We start from the raw sequence: 19530 nt of genomic DNA on the forward strand, positions 1-19530 counted from the left end.
CCGCAAAGTGGGTACACGTTGCGGCGAAAGCTTCGAGAAGAAGATGGGTGGTCCTTATAATGTTAGATATAAAAAACGCATTCAATTCAGCGAACTGGGGCCTCATTATAAAAAAATTGAATGAAATGAAGGCCCCAGGGTACTTAGTAAATATTATAAAGGACTACCTAACGGAAAGGAGAGTATGCGTATTGAAAAGGCAGGAACTTAAATTGACCGCCAGAGTACCTCAGGGGTCGGTGCTAGGACCGACCCTTTGGAACATACTTTATGACGGGGTACTCCGATTAGAACTGGAGGGTGGCGCCAGATCGATCGCATACGCTGACGACCTAGCGATATTAGCGGAAAGCGATATGAATTGGGGCATCATAGATATAGTAAAAGAAAATTTGACAAGAATTAAAAGCTGGATAGAGCAGATGGACCTACAAATAGCAGTAGAGAAAACGGAAATAATAGTGCTAAGAGGACCAAGGACAGTCCGGGATCAAATCCAATTTGATCTCGGAGGGCACTTTGTAATTTCCCAGAAAACAGTGAAGTACTTGGGCGTAACCTTTGATAATAGACTGGCCTTCTCGAAACATGTGGAGGCAGCGGTGCGGAAAGCTGAGGAAAGGACTTCCGCCCTACAGAAGATGTTACCAAACATAGGGGGCCCCGGTAGTCAAAGGAGGAGGGTGTTACTTGAAGTAATTCATTTCACCCTCCTATACGGGGCACCAGTATGGGCGGAAGTCAAAAAATATAAAAACTTATATACCTCGGCTCAGAGGAAACCGCTGCTTCGGGTCTGCAGCGCATACAGAACTGTCTCCGCGATAGCGCTGCAGACGATCGCGGGAGGAGTGGAGGAGAGGGTCAGAATCTACAGGAGAGTCCAAGCTGACAAGGAAAACATTGAAAGAATAAAAAAGGAAGAAAGAAAAGTCAGCTTGGATAAATGGCAGCGAGAGTGGAGAGAGGAGGGTGTCAAAGCCGAGTGGACGAGGACGATAATCCCAGACGTGACGGTGTGGTATAAATGCGCACACCGCAGAACGAACTATTACTTCACTCAATTTCTAACGGGGCATGGGTCGTTTAGGAAATATACTTATGGGATAAAAAAACAAGAGACAACCTTTGCCCCACCTGCGGTGTGACGGAGGACCCCCGTCATGTGGTGATGGAGTGCCGAGTCCACAGGCAAGAACAAAAGATAATAAAAAAAATATTAGGAGAGGGCACCCTGGATTGTACAAATATGATGATCGCTGCCATTAGGGATAAGAAGGTTTACGACCAGGTAATAAATATTGTTACGGGAATTATAAAGGCCAAAGAAGTAGAAGATAGAAAGCGTGACGGTTTTTAATGTGTTGTGGTAGAAGTGTGGCGTCTTAATTTATTGTTTTAACTATTTTATATTTATAAGTTTTTTTTAAATTTTTTATATACATGTCTATACACAGTTTTTAATCTTTTATATATACAAATTAGAGTTAGGGTTTTTTATTTTTTATTTATACAATTTTTTAAAATTAGATTTAGGAAATTTTTATTTATACAATTTTTTAAAAAAATAGATTTAGGATTTTTATTTATACATTTTAAATTAGAGTTAGGATATTTTTATATATAGTTTTAAATTAGCTTAAGACACATTTTATTAATACAATTTTAAATTAGACCTAAGATTTTTATTTATATATTTTAGATTTTATTTATACACAATTTTAAATCAAATTTAATAAAAAAGAAAAATTCTTTTAAATTCCTAAGTTAGGTTTGTTTACAAATTTTAAGATAGGTTAAGTTTTAACTATACAAATGATTTTAAAAAATAGGATAAGTTAGGTTAAGTTTTATTTATACAAGTTTAGGTAGGATATATGGTTAAATATTTATTATGTGTACGTCCCCTCCTTTTTTATCTGTGAGTGATGTTTTTAATATATAGTGCATGTGTTATTTATTTATATATATTTTTATTATTGTTAGACGAAGAACACTGAGTGAAGAGTACAGCCGGCGCATGTGACGCGATGTTCGCTAAGAACGGTTCCACATGCGTCGGTGGAGAATAGGGTGGGTTTTTAGCTGGTATTCACCCGGCTAGCGGGTGAATCCAGCACACCTTCCCAGGCGTCTTTTGAAGATTTTCCCACCCACACCAAAAAAAAAGGTACACTTTGATCACTAATAAATGTATAAGGAAACGCAACCTCTTACTTAATTTTATTTGGTAAATATTTACTATCCTGCTTTCATTTATTTACATGGTGCTTTTTACAAAACCTTCACTACATTTCTTATTTAGTACCCGTGCGTTTAAATTTCTCTCTGAAAACAATCACGAACATGGCGCAAGGTCATTGAAACTTAAAGCATTGTCTTATGGGAAGTGTCGCTACTGGCTTATACTTATACTGTGACATTGTATTGTTGTGAGGTTTCATAGTGTTTGCATTGTTGTTTACTCATTTCCCATCATTAATATATCGGCTAGTGATTTAAAAATAGTGATTAACCGTAAACGTGCTGTTCACTTCGCGGAATGGAGTGATAAGAAACGTAAAATTATGAAAGACAGTGAAAAATCATACAAAGCTAATCGCGGGGTGATGTCGTTCCTCAAAAGGTTCCACATTCAAATCCTTAAGGTTGTTCAGCGGCTTGTGTCTTGCGTTCACACATAGTTTATTTCGTCAGTTTTACGGTTTATCGTACAATGTACAGTCTCTTTAACTTTTTAAATTCATCGCCCTACGGGAACCACGGAAAAGGCGTATCGGTTAATCAGATTCCGCATCAACACGACAAGCTTCTTTTGATTATTCCTTGAATGGGAAAACTCTCTCAGAAGATTCAGCAAACAGAAATACTATAACAATGAGTAGACCTACAGCAAGTCTTATTTAAACATATGTTAACTCATGGCGAAGTGTACTAAAACTTGGCAATCCACAATATGACTGACAACGTTGCAAACATGTTTGTATGGAATGGGTCGTTAGCAAAACGGGATTCGAAGGAAATCGGATCTTGCATTTTGAGATACATCACCTCTACATTTTGACCACTACCAGGAAAGGAGATTAATCGTTTGGTCAGACCGATGTACAGGCCAAAACAATAATTGGAATACTGTATAGTTATTTAGTGAAAATGCGTTATTTCGTCAAAAATTTTTGATAGCTGGCCATTCATTTCTTTCTTGTGACAGAGATTTCGCCCTTATCGAACGTGCCAAGTAAAGAGTGAAAGCCCAGGTGGAAGCACGTAACAATTGGTGCAAAACTAAACAAACCTTTGTTAGTCTTTGAAATGGATCAAAGTGATTTTAAAGACATTGAAGCGCTTTCACCAGAAAAACCTAGAAAAAAATCAAGATAACAAAATATGTCTGGATGAAGACAACTGCCCATGACCCACTAATCATGCATAATTTAAACTGATCATGTGACTGACACTAGACCTTGTTACGAGATTTGTATTAGCACATAAATTATTCAAATTAAACAAGTTTATTCTATCATAGTAAGTATGTACTATCTATGTACATTCCAAATGTACAATATTTATTGTAATTTTGGTAGAGATACTGTAAATGTAGCTATAACTCCGCAATTATGGCATTTAGGTATAGTTTATATTACATGAAAAGTAATTAATATTTCTTAAGGATTTTTGATCCTTGATTGATATAGGGTGATCCATTTGAAATAGCAAAGTTTATTATTTTTCCGGAAAAAGGACAAAAATGCGCACAAAAATTTATAAAAATCGTACAAGCCATTTCCGAGATAATTGAGGCATTCCATACATAAAACTCACTCTGCATATAGATAAATTAGTTTTTATGAACATAAAATTATATCTAGCATCTATAGTTTGCGATTGACAGGAGAGTTGTTTTATGTAAAGGACTTAAAAGCTATCACAAAATTTATCGAATGAAATCTTGTTAGTGAAAATCACATGTATCTATCCTGAACCCACTTAGAAGTTATATGCAGTCGTGTACACACATAAATACACACACTGCATATGCTTTGTGTTTGTCATAATTCTTAATTTGCATTTAGTTTCATGAGTTGGTATGAGGCAAACAATCAGAATTACGATGACAGTAAACACTAGCAAGCCCCTGCGACTCAAAACCAGATAAGAGTAAGAGTGTAGATGGAAAATAATTGGTGTAATAGCAATACATTCAATTTAAACAAATAAATAATTTTATGTGTCACGGTTTTATCAATTTATAGTGAAAGAATAAGTATCATCAAATTTTAAACTTCATATTATTTCTTATAACTGGTGGTTTGAATAATTTAGTCAATATGTAGTAATCCTTTTCTGTTGATTTTATTTCAACATAAGCTCTAAATATATGAACCAATAACATCCAAATTTTTTTAAATATACCAAATCCCCAAATTAAATAACTTCTTATCAATTTTCAAGCTCATCCTCGCTACACACAGATTCAGTAAATCATAACACAGATACCGCGTAAGGATCGACTTCAAAGGTTTGTTTCAAAACGGCGCTAAAAATCAATTCGGCATTACATACTACTTTCATTTTATCTTTTTTATTTCTTAATAAATCTGCAACTAAATGAAGATCGTCCTCATGTGTTATTATAAAATAACTGTAAGGAGAATTAACTGTGGTGATTTCGATTTGCGACGAACTTCTTCTGTGCTTTTCAACAATTCCACCACAACATTGAATTAGCTCTACGATAATTCGTTTACTTGGAAATACGCTAGGAGTTACAAAAAAAAATTTTCCATCAAATAGTTTGCTCCTGTTTCGGGTTTGAAACGTTTGGTCGATGTCACATTTATATTCGAAGTTAAATTCTTTAGAGTGAAGACTGTACTTATTTTCTGGCAAGAACTGATTGTTTTCGTGCGAATCTTTAAGCCATTGTTCAGATACGACATGGGCTTCTTTTGCAATTGCGAAAAAAAGTTTATTAGTCCGGGCTAATTGTGGCATAACAAGATGTGTAAAATCATGATGATCTTTTGCAATACATCCTCCCAATTCTCTGTAACAATGAGGATTAAGTCTATACAAGTTCACATTGTTGTATAATATCAATAAATAAGTTATTAACAAGAAGCGCAAGCATGATGAGAAAATCTGTTACGTCAATATACAATATGAAAATCAGCTACTAGAAAACTATTCATGTTTACATTTATTAACATTAAACTAGAATGAAATTGGTGGAACATCAAATAATAAGCAAAACCATTTGGATAAAAGTCAAAAGTAAAAACTTATTAATTCAGTTCTCGATAAGATTGTTATACAAAAAAAAATGAATAGAAAAATTCATTTGGAAATGCAAATGTTAAAAGTCCACAGCCTACATTTGCCGTCTACATATTTAAGTAATCCATCTATTTATTCTTTTAAAATGAATTTTGATACTCCTACAACTGTAAACTGATCAGTTTTTTTGTCAGGTTTGTTATAAGGTAAGTTCCTTCCAGAGTAAGTCCATTTCTCCACACAATTTTATGTTTTTCTCTGCCACCACAACACTCGATTTTTCTTTTAATATTTTTGCTTTTTTATTCTTTTTTTGAGATTATTTTTTCATTAAACTTTCTAAATAATACATAAGATAAATTATAAACAGTTCTACCACTTACTTGATCATCTGCTTCATCTTTACTGCTTCATTAACTAACGAAAATAGGATTTTATACGAGCAATCTGCCATCATTTCGTCACTTATATTATCATTTTCATCTGTAGAGTCTACTTTAGATTTTTTCGGTTTTTTTGGTGTAACTACAGGAGAGGCGCTTCTCTTTACCCTTTCATAAGATTCTTGAGAAATATTTATTGGGGCTTTCCAAGCCACTAAAACAAACCAACAAAAACTTATGCATATAGAATATGCAGAAGATTGATTTTATAATAATAATTTGTAAAGTAAAGAAATTTAAATGAAAGAAATTATTTCTTAGAATCTGCCCTGAAAAATTGCTAAAGTAAATGTTAAAACAATGATTTTGTGTTGAAATTGCATCCAAACTTACCCATTAAGTTAGGAACCAATTTTGGATCAAAACTGAAATTCGGTGGATTCGGAAATTGTTGGTAAATCTGATGTTCTAATTGATTTAATGCTGTAAAATGTCCCAACATTATGTCAGTCAACCACTGAACATTAACTACTGGAATCTGCCACTTTTTAGCATATGCACATTTCTTACCATCAGCTTTGGCAGATATCAATAGAGTATTATGTTTAGAAAAGTATGTTGTGCACTAAAAAATTAATAAACATCACTGCATACTAGAAAACTAGGTCCTCTTCCGCATCTGTCTGTCCATGAGTGATAAATCCCATAAAAAAACTGAATGGATTTTCACCAATAGAGAGAATCATGAGGAAGGATAGGTATATGATTTGTGAAGGTTTTATGTTAATTGGTTAAAATATGACAATAATTGTTTGAAGTTTTGGAAAAAGTGATGCCATCTGGGAGCTTTCATTGAAAGCACTGCCTAATACTTTTCAAATATAATAATGTTGTATATAAAAAGATATTTTAGTTTTTTTTCATGTTTATAATTTCTACATAAGAAAATTCAATGAAACATTACAATTTAAAAAAATTAATGCAGATATTATAGTACATTTAAATCTAATACAAATATTTGAGCATCGACGATCGACCAAGTCCATAGAATAACCAACATTTTAGAGAAATTATTAGAAGAAAAAACTATCTTTTTTTATGCGTTTGAGAAGGTTTGGAATTGAGTCATAATACATAAGCTCACGCTTCTCCTTCCAAAAAAATATTCACATATCCTCCACGACACTGCCATTCTTGCAGTACGAAAGAGCAATGAAAAAGCAACCAACAAGCTATAAAAAGATGTCCACTATATTCTTATTCCATACTCAAACTCAGCAAAATACTTAGATGCCAAACTTCGATGGAAATTGCATGTTAAAAAAAAATAAGCAAATTGTCGGTGTCGATATCATATTAGTCGAAACGTCAATATTAATCATTCTTTTAAAAAATTATTAAAAAACACACATACACATACATACATATATATATATATATATATATATATATATATATATATATATATATATATATACAAATTTCTTTAATTTTTTGTTTCTTAGACCTTTTTTGATATATTATTGCATCAAAATGTTCTTGATTTTAGGTATCTTGTGTTTTAAAATTGGTTTTTTTTGATAATTTTTAAAAGAAAGATTAATTTTGACATTTGGACTTTTCTTCAAGTCTTTAATATATAATATATAATATTTGAGCATCAGGCTGATGTGACCTTATCGAACAAAACATGTGAGCATAATAATATACTCTATCAGCCGTCCGTAGTAGATTACTACGTATTCTATGATTATAATTCTAATTATAAGAATAGTATGAATTTTCTCGTTCATATAAATTGTTAGAGGATGGTTAATGATGCACTTATTCATTAAAGATATTTAGAACCTAACCTAAATAACTAGAGAGTCTGTCTACCTTAAAAAATTAATAATGGATAACAACAAAAGGGCAGCAATATGATGTTTTTGAAGATCAAATCTGGGAAAAGTTAGAATCAGAAATTGGGTATTTAAAAATGATTAAATACAATACCTGCTGAAACAATAATTACAATGTAATAAGAAGGGATAAAACTAAATAAAACAAGTACTTGAAGCAAAATAAAAAGTCAAAAAGATACAATGTCAAAGATCAAACAAACAAAAGATATAACATCAAACAGCGGATAGAGATAATGCCAAAGATAGACAAATATGTAAAGAATTACAGAAAAACAAGATACAAGTATTTCAGAATTAAGTATTTACAAATATTTGCAAGAAAAAAATAATGTCCAGTTTTATGCAATTAAGGTATAAGTACTAATTTTTTTAAAAGTTTGATAAGATTTTTTAATAATAAAAATCATATATATTTTTGTTACCTTTGCTCCCGTATAATTAATCATTTGTTTAACTCTAGCTCTGTCATTTCCTTCAAATCCACTAATGGAAATTAGATGTTTTGCAGCTGGAGTAGTATCCAAATAAATGTTTGGCAGATGTAATGCAGTCCAAGGTGGTAAAACCTGTTTTCTTTGCATAACGTCACTAAGCCATATTATTGTAACACATCTTTTACAATCTCGAAGTGCTTGCATTACCACTCCATGTCGTTGAGTCTCACAAAGAACATGAGTTACTCTGCTGCAATATTGTTTTTCCACTTCACCTGCAATGATGAATAAGGATAAAGTTAATTAGGTATATGACAAAATTTGTTTAGCTATGAAGTATTGACAATATGTTTTTCCTTCTTGTGTCAGGTCTTAAATCTTCAGTTACAACAGTTTAACATCAGGTCTGAACTTCTACGTTGAGGAATTGTATAGGCAGAATCCTGTGGATAGTTTTTTATTGTCTTCCGACAAGTAGCCCATCGAATTTTGATTTAGGATTTGGTTCGATCTTGGGGTTGAACTCAGAACGATTCTGTTAACATAATGATATTCAGATTCTCCAATAAAATTGAAAACCTTATCAATGTTTGACTACTCAATGCTTGATCTTCGAAAAAAGAAAGTCAATTACAAAAAAGAACAAAGCTTTGCATGAATACGGCTCATACAATAACTCATTATTTTCCAGAAGTACCTTTTAATAAAGGTAGTAGTTGGCTGGATAATTCTTAGCTTCTCATTATAGTTATTTCTGAAATTAAATTAACACCAATGTACTCACCTCCGTGTTTTGCAATTTTTTCTTGCCAACCTGGTATTTTTTCTTCCAAGAAATCTTCTAGTTCAACAACAACAAAAACACATCCCAACAAAAATAAATCAGGTGGCACTAAAAAGGATAAGTTATATCAGAAAAATGTAGAGAATTATAAATACATTAAAGGTATAAACTTTATCAATTAGATGATTAATCTCTATACTAAGTATTACATAGTTCCTAGTTGGATTAGTGGGCAATCAGAGACTGTTGCGCATACAGGTCCACTTAAAATTATCAAAGTCCTATGTCATTTGAAAAGCTAATCAGACACCTTGGCTTAAACCACTCGCCAAACTGTAAGCTTACTACAGTGTTGTTCGAGCCTCGTACCACCAATAATGTGTTCTGCAGTTTCTTCCATGCATCAGCAGCATTACGGATCGTCCATTGCCAGGAGTTTCCATCCATCTCTGCAGAGTTTGTCTTGCGAGCAGACTACTATGAGATGTATTAACAATACTTTTGAATGCACCATAAATGGGTTCTAGACCTATTGGTTGTTTTATTCTGGTATCAGTCTGGCGAGCAAATCAGTTTCGTCATTGCCCCTTAAATAGTACATATTTTTGAGTCACTGAACTAATTGCTGTGATTTATAAAGCAGCATCAAGTCGAATACGAGCCCCATCCCATTTCAGTTGGACAATTGAAAAAAATTACTAATTATTGCTTTTTCAGCTATTTAAAACCGGCGATTTGTTTCGTTTTGAGCACTTTATATTTTCTATAAACATTTTAGATACTTTTACAAAATATGTTATAATTACAAACCAAAAAAAAAATCAAAAACCAAATGTAATCAGAAAAGCTTAAATATTAAACATACTTTTAAAAGTTACCATTGCGTAACATCCCCTTTATTTTTAATAACAGCCGTAATTCTTTGAGGCACGGTGTTTATTAAATTTTGAAGTAAAATCATCCCAAATTTCTTGTAGTCTTTCTTTTAATTCCATGACAGTTCTAGCTGGATTTGCACGCAACTGCTTTTTCATTTCATGCCAAAGTGTTTCTATTGGTGATAAATCTGGACTACTTGAAACCCACTCTAAAAGTGGAATATTGTTGTCTGAGAACCATTTTAAGCCCATTTTTGACTTATGGCATGTTGCTCCATCTTGCTGAAAAATAAAGGCTTTCCCAGCGGTTAAAGTTACTTCTCTTGTTGGCAACAATGATTCTTCTAAAATATCCAGGTACTTTTCAGTATTTACAATTCCGTTTATGAAATAGAGTTTTCCCACTCCTCTTGCAGATATCGAGCCCCACACCATCACAGATGCCGAAAATTTTATTTTTTGCTTCAAACAATCTGGATGAAAAGCTTCATTTTTTGTCGAATAACTCTACTTCGATCGTCACCCACGCAAACTTCAAAACGAGACTTATCACTCCAATGTATACGGCTCCACTGATCAAAATTCTAATTTTTATACTCTTTGGCCCATTTAAGTCTATTTTTCTTTTGGATTTGAGTCAATAATGGTTTTTCCTTGGTCTATGTAAAGAAAATTTAAACTTAGAAAAATATGCATTAAACTAAGATGTTACAAAATTCATCTTGTATGTCCGATATCCCACAGCATTACTCCATAGTACACTTAGTTGACCATAGTTAGCACGTCTGTTTTGTTGAATTATTCTTTTTAACGCTCGTTTATCGTCTTTCGATTTTCTTACGTACCGGCGTTTAGAGACAATCGAACCATTTGCTTTATACAAGCGACTTTATTTCAAACACTATATTTTGATACGTTTACAACTTTCGCGATTTCTGAGTTCTTTTTCCCATTTTTGAATAAGTTTATTATGATTAATCGAATTTTTTCATCAATAACTTTTTCTCTACCAATTTTAAAAATTATACTCACCTTATTACTTCAAAAATCTATCTGTCACTTAGAAAAAAAAACATTTTGTGGAAATGACTTACACAGTCTACTTTATTATTTGCGTATTTTAGATCTAATGAAACTTTAAACACAATTTTGAAAACAATGAACCCTTGTATATGCATAAAAAATTATTATCAACAAGACCTATCTATTTCCATTATATTAAATATAATTCAAAATATTTGACAATATTCATCCAAAACCTATTTTAGACGTGAAACTAAAAGTTTAAAACATTTTACTAACAGCTACATTTTGGCATTTTAATATAAAGTTTAATAATTTCGAATTTATCTAAGTGGGCCAACTGAAATGGGACGGGGCTCGTACATTGTGAGTTCTCCGTCAGTGGCAATGAAAAAAGCGCTAACAATAACTCTAGGAATAATAACCTTGATACAGTGAAAAATTACACTGAACAAGAACTTTCATAATAAATAATAAAATTTTTATGTACTCTACAAACAATTAAATAAGTTGCTTTCGTTGCATACCTTCAACACCAAGAGTGATACAATTTACACCATTGAAAATATATTCTTGTATATAAGCGAGGTTTTCAGGTCACAGAAAATAAATCATTTTCAATTGTTTATTCTTATAATAAATTTTGCCAGAGCCTGACCAACTATTATTACTGTATTGTCAAAGTATGAAGAGAAGAACAGAAAGTAAAGCAGGCAGATATATATATATATATATATATATATATATATATATATATATATATATATATATATATATATATATATATATATATATATATATATATATATATATATATATATATATATATAAAGAAACATAGGAACAGATTTCCGAATTGTGGAGCTAGATTGATTTTTTACTTTGGTTCTTCTCCTCAAAATAGAGAAATAGAATCGATCACAAGAACAAGTGAAAATGGGAGGGAAAATCCTTCTAGAAAAAATCCTACCAGGCAGATCACTGAATAAACAAGGACTAGAAAAGATGTATTAAGACAAAAAGAGAATAAAATAACTAGGTAATGGCTTCCAATATTTAACTGAAAATTGGAGACAAATTAGATACAATTGAGAACAATAGCTGAATTGAAGGTCGAATGGTAAATTAAGAGAAAGACCTTAAATTGTAAAAGTGTTGTGTATTTTCATCGATTGAGGAAAAAGGGAAGATCTGAAGAAAAAATACAACAAATAATTGTGTAAAAAGGAAACAAAGATTATTAAAAAGAAAATTTAGCAAACTTGTAATAGAAACCAAACAATGGAAATGGAAAATTGGAAAACGTGGGAAACAGAGAAATATTGAGTCAAAAATTTAAAAAAAAACGGACTTCAGTATTTGACATACTATAGGGACTGTCCGAATAGCTATTATTGCTTTGTGCCTAGTTGTTAAAAACAAGGACAAATTATTTAATATATTTACATTAAACTGATATGCACTACTTACATTTGAGATTTGGATTATGCCCATAAAATGGACCTGGACGATGCTGTAAAGGTGTAAGTGCCGGTTTCGGACAATTATACTGCAATTTAGGAGGTTCAGTCGTGGGTGTAGATGGAAGTAGCTGAGCGCCAGGAGGTTTAATTATTTCACCATTTGGACCATTAATCGTTCTCCTCTGCAACGCTATGATTTCTTGTGGTTTCGAATTAATAGCAGCATTATGTTGGGCCGTCATTAATCTAATATCAAACATAAGTTGAATTAAATAAATATTAATTCCTTTATTCATCTGTTAAGTTAGATTATACTATTTTAGACGAATAAAAAGAAAAAAAATAATGACCGGTCGTGGGAAACGTTGTAGAGGATTAGGAAAGGGGGGAAAGGATATAAGCTATACGTGGAAGAGAAAAACATATATAGGGATTTCTTTGTGAAAAAACTGATGGAGTTTTGAAAGTTTTTTGGAAAATGTTATTAGAGATGCCATAACATAGTCTACATCGTATTCCTGTATCCTACGTATATACAAAAAACGGTATATATATATATATATATATATATATATATATATATATATATATATATATATATATATATATATATATATATATATATATATATATATATATACATTTATAATGTGCGTTTGCTTCATGACACTGCTTCGCTTTCCAATACTACCGTATCTGAATGTACCTTCACAGAGATTGAACACCCCCATATAGCCGTTCTGAATAGTCTGAGGAAACAAAGCGAAATGTATTGAAAAATGATCACAATTTTTTTATTCATGACCTTTTTCATATGTTAGCCTAAGAACTAATGGACGTCACTACGTATATATAGAAATACAACTGTGTCATGTGAACAGTTTTTCCCTCTCTTGTAAAAGTTGGGGTTCAGCACATGTCAAATATTACAAGACGAAAATTTTCAACGAAGTCTCATACATTTTGAATAATTTTGGTAAATGTTACCTTAGAGTACCCGCGGCAGATGGTTCCTGTATAGTATCAGCTCTTTGAACTCCCACTGATGAACCACCACTTTGTAGTTTTATACTCAACATATTAGCAAGGGCTGTTTTAGTTTTAGCATTGACTACTAAAGGATTTTGGATAGTTCCTTCTTGTACATGTGGCAAATTTGTTGTCGAATCGGCAATAGGAGGTTGACCAATTGGTCGTACAACTGGGGGTTGTTGTATTGTTCCTGCTAAAAAAAACACATTTCTATGCACTACTGAAAACTATGAATTACGTTGAAACTATTGTAATTGGTCCTAATTCACACATTTTTGGGCATCAGCATGACGACATATAGATTTTTATTTTTTTTATATTACTCAGAAGTAGAAAAATATGCTTCAATAGGAAGCTCCTATAATGAATATTAGGGGTTCCTACTTTCAAGAGTTAATTAGAAAGATAAATGCTCTATGTAGTGTAAGGTTTGTTCCCATTATTTTTGTTAAAGTTGATATTTTTGCGTGTACTGAAGATAAAATTTACAATCATAACCAAACTTTGCTGAATTTGTAATATGCATATTTTATGTGAATCAATGGCTGGGAAATGATAAATGAAATAAATTATTTAACATAATTGCCAAATAACTATTTAAGCAAGGCAATAAGCTTCATAAATAAATAAATATATATGTACACACCTTGCTGCTGAGCCAAATGATTTTTTTGTGCTTGTTCTCTCTGCAACTGTAATTGTTGCAATCGGAACTGTCTGAGTTGAATTTGTTGCTGTTGATTCTGATCTGTAAATTGCCCGGCATTCTGGTTTATAGGGCTCAACCCAGGTGCGTGTTGCATGTTTTGGGCAAGACTGGGTTGCGTCAAAGTACCCGGAGTTATATTTTGTTGTTGTATATTAGGAGGAAGAACAATTCCTTGTTGTTTGGCTTGTTGTTGCAACCACTGTACCTGTTGCTGAGTTGTTAATCCAGGTGGTACGTTACCTATAAAATTATTTATCAAATACGCGACTTTTACACAGATTAACAAAATGCACGTTTGTACATCCATTTTAGTTCATTCTTATATTAGATTTCTGAGCCAGTTAATTTGGAGTATTATTTAAAGTTGATTTCCAAATATATTTTCTTTTTGGAAAAAAAATTCATACTCATTTTCCATCTTAATTTTTCATTTATAGAATCAAGATAAAAAACAAAGTTTAATAACCGATTACAAACGATGACAATCCACCTGTTTCTCATAACAAAGAATCTAATAATATTGGTTAACGTGATGGATGTTGTTATACAGAAGAGTAGAAAATAGTAAAATAGAAACATTTATTCGAGTGCCTTAGATTTTCAAAGATGATTGACAATGTCGCAGACTTGAGAAAATTTTTTTAAATGCAAAATAATCGCCATACTCGAGCGTATTAGATTATTATACGGACGGTTCAGATTAATATCTTTTTCAAAATCTGACGATTACTTGGAAGGGTTTCATGAATAACTGTTAAAGAAAAAATCCCAAGATTTTTTTATTTCAATATATAGTATAGTATGAAAAATTACGTGAAATTGTCTTTAAACAATAACGAGAATGAAACTATAAGTCATTTTATTTTAGCAAATATTCATCGTACTGCGCAACAAAGTCATAGATTATAGGATATTGTACAACAAGTGGGAAAAGTTCAACTATTCTCAGGTGTTTGGAAGTTTCTAATAACCCACTATTAAGACAAGACCTTCACCACACGTTTACCCCCTATACTTTTTCAACTTCTGCACAAATTTAAAGAATACAAGTATATCTAAACTGATATATATTTTATTTAAAATTATAGTTGCTGGTGAAATTTTGTGTGTTCAAACTCGGAACGTCATTTCTCTTTATTAACTTTTAGTATAGAATTCGATCGGTTTTTTTTTAATATACTCTACGATATATGATGAAAATCGTCACTACTGTCAGTATCTATATTATTTATTATAAACAGGTATTTATGACTTGTTAAACTAATATTAATTGTGGTGTAGACAAAGTACCGTAAGAAAAAATATTTCTCAGAGTATGAGTAATACACATGGTTTTGAAATAAAGGATTCTATTAGAAAAAAGCGATTGCAGAAAAAAATTCTATCACGCTCGAGAATCTTAAATCAGCATTTATTTGACAAATTTTCCACATCTATACACCGTCATGTTTTGCTTAAACCGTCATTTATGTACTTTAATTCATTTTAACACGGTCGAATATTTCTGACAATTAATTTTTATTCTGGAGTGATCCAATATCACAGCCTTCTGGATGTCGGCGAAAATGTTTTTTTTTTGTAATATCAGTTTGGAGACGCTATCGTGCAGTGTCTGAGGCACGACGCCAGTTGGTGACATAATAAATGATGTTTGGCCAGTTGCTCGTGGTGTTTGTTGAGAACGTTGTAAGTGTTCGGACTCTTTTATCAACTACCACGATGTCAGGTCTGTTATTTATCACCTATCTATCGGTGGTAAAGGACCTATCGTCGTAGAATCTAAAATTTTCATATTCAAGCAATTTCTGCAGCTAGTATTTGTAATAGGTGTATAAGTTTTGAGATAACCGAACTTGTTAGCCAGTTTCTAGCGAATGATTTTTGCTAACACTTTCTGCATTTATTGGATTGAGTGTTTGGATATTTAATCACATTCTTCTTGTTGTTAGTGTTGATAATTTGATCCTGGATAGCCATCATGAGCATTCGATATCTGTGTAGTGCATTTTGTTACCATTGTTCCAGCTTCTCGGTGTCTAATATTATCTTGAAGTCTGATTGCTTTCTTCCTGAGTACAGCCATTGCTTCTCTTTTTTGACCTATTCCATTATCTTTGGGGCTTGTGTCTTTTTCCTACCATTTTGTTATTACTAAAATCATTTGATTTTAGTATGAAAATTTTTATTTATGAGGTTGAATGCAATAAAAAATCTTTGTTAATAAGTAAAATGTATTGCTACAGATTTTCAAAACTAATAAAATTAGCTTGTACACTCTAAATGATCTTTAAAATGGTATCAAAATCAAAAAATCAACGCAAAACTGAGACAAGAAATTTTGTCATACTGATTTTATTACAGTATCAGTTCTTCTATCGTCTGTGTACAGCTAACAACAATGCCTGATGTTACCGATGCTAAAATAGGTTATATTTAATTTTAATGGGTTAGCTAATGCTATCAATACCGATCCTGAAAATATTCTGGAATGGAGTGCAAGCAAGCAAGCCCAGGCTACTGTTTTTACAAAGAAGGCTTGGCACTGCGGCTTAGGATTTGGTCCTGTCTAGACATAAAATATCACCATCGCTGCAAATTCGCTTGTTGGGTGTTGATGTAAAGCTGCATTTGTCCATATTTGAGGTATTGCTCGCAAATTTGGAGCTTGGCTCCCAAGCATACACTAACACTGAGGTTGCTCGATTCAATACCAAAGAGAGCAATTCGACTGATACTACCACGGCAGATGCGCCGAGCCGTCCAAGCCGATGATAATCCCATCTGGAACAGGATTTGTAAGACCTACTCGGCAGGCAGAAGTGGCTCATGAACACCGAGTTGCCAGAACGTCAATATACCAGGACTCCTTTTTTGTAGCAGTTAAAAGTATGTGGACTCAGCTACCAAGACCCTAACACTACAACCTACAGAAATTCGGCATCACCATAAGGCAGACACCAATCGAACTACTCAAGTACTTGGTACCTATTCTCTATTAGGTACATATATTATCTTTAATATATGTGTTTAACCATAACACTATCTAGATTTTACTATTCAGTAGCTGGAAAAAAAATTTCATTAGACCAAGTTCGATATGAAACCAAGCAACATTATTTTTTGCAGCATCTGGTTATTGATAAAACGAGTAAAAATGTTTCTGAGTCTTTAGCCTCATAATCCTAAAAAATTCTTAAACTCTCTAGTTCATATGCAATATTTTTATATACCTTAATTAATAAAAATTCGTGGAAGCTCACCTCTTATCAAAATGTGACTGCCCCCCCTTTGTTGAACTTGCTTTAATAACTGTCTCTGACGCTGTATTTTCGCTACAAAAATGGCTTGTTGTTCTGGTGGCATCTTCTGTAATTCTTGGTGAGTCCTGGCATCAAGTTGAATAAACTGTCTTTGTGGTACTGCATTTCCTTGTTGAGCAGTGGGAGACCATTGTAACCTTGGACCACCATGCTGAATTTGATATTTAAATTTTAAACAATAGTACAATGATTAGTCAGGGATTCATGAACAAGCCATTAAAATTTACCTCTCATATGATTTAATTGACTTTGGCCAAATACAAAATGAACTTCATATAAAAAATATGTTAATAATAATGTTTTTTTTGGTCTAACATTACATCTTGTATACTTATAAACGAATTACATAAACAAACTTTTACTCAATATTTTTTTTTTGTAAACAGAAATTGAAATATTAGCCAGTTACATAACTTTATGATGTTTTCTGGGATAAATGATCCTGTTTTAGGTCTCTGTTAATAAATAATGGATTTTTTAATAGAAAATGTTATCAATGTTTTAACCTATTTTCGGTTTTTATCAAAATATAATTTGATATTGACAACTCAGAGAATTATATAAATCAATATATCTCCTGCCATATGAATATCAAAATATATTCAATTCAGTGAATCAAGTTCACATCTCTCGTAGATATAAGATTCTAAAGCGATTGAGGTGCGATGGCAGTTAATATCTTCTATCAAAGGTACCATCGCTAAATTTCAAAAATCATTTCGCATTATTTAGGGAGCCACGAAAATTTTTGTTAGTCAATAACCAACGACTCCTTTGAATTAGTCGTTGTTTCTAAACAAGTATTTTCGGTATAAAATATAAAATAGAATACATAAGCAGTGAATATGATTACCGAAAATACTGTACTGAAATCGTGCACTCCACGGACCGTGAAGCTAGTCCTGTTCTATTATGTTTTTTATATTACATAATTATTTCTTATATTTTTTGGTGTTTTAGATGATGGCTTCACTTTTATTTCATTAATAGCTAAAAATTGAAAAAGCAAATTATTTTAAAATTTACCAATGAGAATAAATCATTAAATAAACTATGTAAGAAATCTAACAACACCAGAGTCTGAATATTCGAGATTTTCATATCAGGCTGGATTACTGCAACTGGCTATTAAATATGATACACCACTATCCTAAAATACTTTCACGAATTTTGTGGACAGATGAGTTTCATAGTAATGGTAGAATAAATCGCTCTAAAATGCATTACTGGTCTGAAACGATTCCCCGTTGGATGCAGGAGATCCAACATCAGGTTCGTTGGTCTGTAAATGTGTAGTGAGGGATTCTAGGCAGACAAATAATTGAGTCATTTTTTTAATGAAGCAGTTAATGAAGAAAGATATTTAGAGTTTTTAAGAAACGGTCTGTTAGTTCTCTTAGAAGATATTAGTACCCTTAACCATTCGTCGAGACATGTTCTTACAACGTGATGGTTGCCTGACACATTATTGCATATATATTCGGCATTTTTTACATCAAACATACCCTGATAGGTGGATAAGACGTGGAAGTGTATTCATTTGAACACCCAGATCCCCAGACCTAACTTGCTTATATTTTTTTGTGGGGCAGAAGGATACAACAGGCAATACGAAGTATTTCAATGGCATAAATTGAAACTACTATCCTATCCATGTATATAAAATGATGGAACGACATTTTGAACGCCTAGGGCGCCACTAATTACGTAGTTAGTTAATTGTTAAATTTTTTACATGGTTTATTCAATGATTTCTTCTCATTGTTAGTAATATGTATTAGCTTTACATTTAGATGACGCCATCTAGCGGCAATAATAACATTATTATTAGAACAGTTTAAATTACTACAGGTAGGCAAGTGTAAAAACTTTCTGTTCAGAAAAAATTTTTTATTTTCGTTTGGGCGAATCAGCCTAATAGACTTATACAAACAAATTCTCGTCGTTTACACATTTCTTAAGATATGTAGGGACAGAACAAAAATATCGTCACGATTTTCACTATTTTAATTTTAAATAAGTTTAGTTTTAAAAGACCTACTTAAATTTTCATGCTTCTAATTCAATTTGTGAAGAGAAATCATAATAACTAAAGTATAAGAAACATATATGAGACTGGAAAATGCGCAAAATTTGTTGAAAAACCCTGTTATCGTATATAAATAGCCACTTAATTGGGCAAATTTTGTTATTTTAATTTCATATTTTCAAATACGCCCTCTAGTGATAGACGTAAAATTCTGAAAATAATTTCCGCTTGTTTTTCAGGTCATTTTTTTTATAACTGTTTTCCCCTGAAGCTGTAATATAATCCGTTCCTGAG

General features: G+C 32.1%; 1 protein-coding gene across 3 annotated transcripts in view; it reads right to left on the reverse strand.

The window, feature by feature from the left end:
• Window positions 1-4329: 4329 nt before the first annotated feature.
• The window catches only part of LOC130895023 (PAX-interacting protein 1-like), a 34084-nt gene continuing 18883 nt past the window's right edge, over window positions 4330-19530 (reverse strand). Inside the window, exons 6-14 of one of the 3 annotated variants that reach the window (XM_057802113.1) lie at window positions 17148-17358; window positions 13825-14127; window positions 13134-13371; window positions 12154-12392; window positions 8783-8890; window positions 7987-8273; window positions 6054-6285; window positions 5661-5874; window positions 4330-5047 (exon numbers count right to left, since the gene is read on the reverse strand). In XM_057802113.1, coding sequence (XP_057658096.1) covers window positions 4483-5047; window positions 5661-5874; window positions 6054-6285; window positions 7987-8273; window positions 8783-8890; window positions 12154-12392; window positions 13134-13371; window positions 13825-14127; window positions 17148-17358 — 2397 coding nt within the window. In that variant the 3' untranslated portion in view covers window positions 4330-4482. The remainder of the gene's footprint in view (window positions 5048-5660; window positions 5875-6053; window positions 6286-7986; window positions 8274-8782; window positions 8891-12153; window positions 12393-13133; window positions 13372-13824; window positions 14128-17147; window positions 17359-19530) is intronic. The other 2 variants (XM_057802114.1, XM_057802116.1) reach the window with 2 other exon arrangements.

Source organism: Diorhabda carinulata, chromosome 6 (assembly GCF_026250575.1).
Source record: "Diorhabda carinulata isolate Delta chromosome 6, icDioCari1.1, whole genome shotgun sequence".
NCBI classification, from domain to species: Eukaryota; Metazoa; Arthropoda; class Insecta; order Coleoptera; family Chrysomelidae; genus Diorhabda; species Diorhabda carinulata.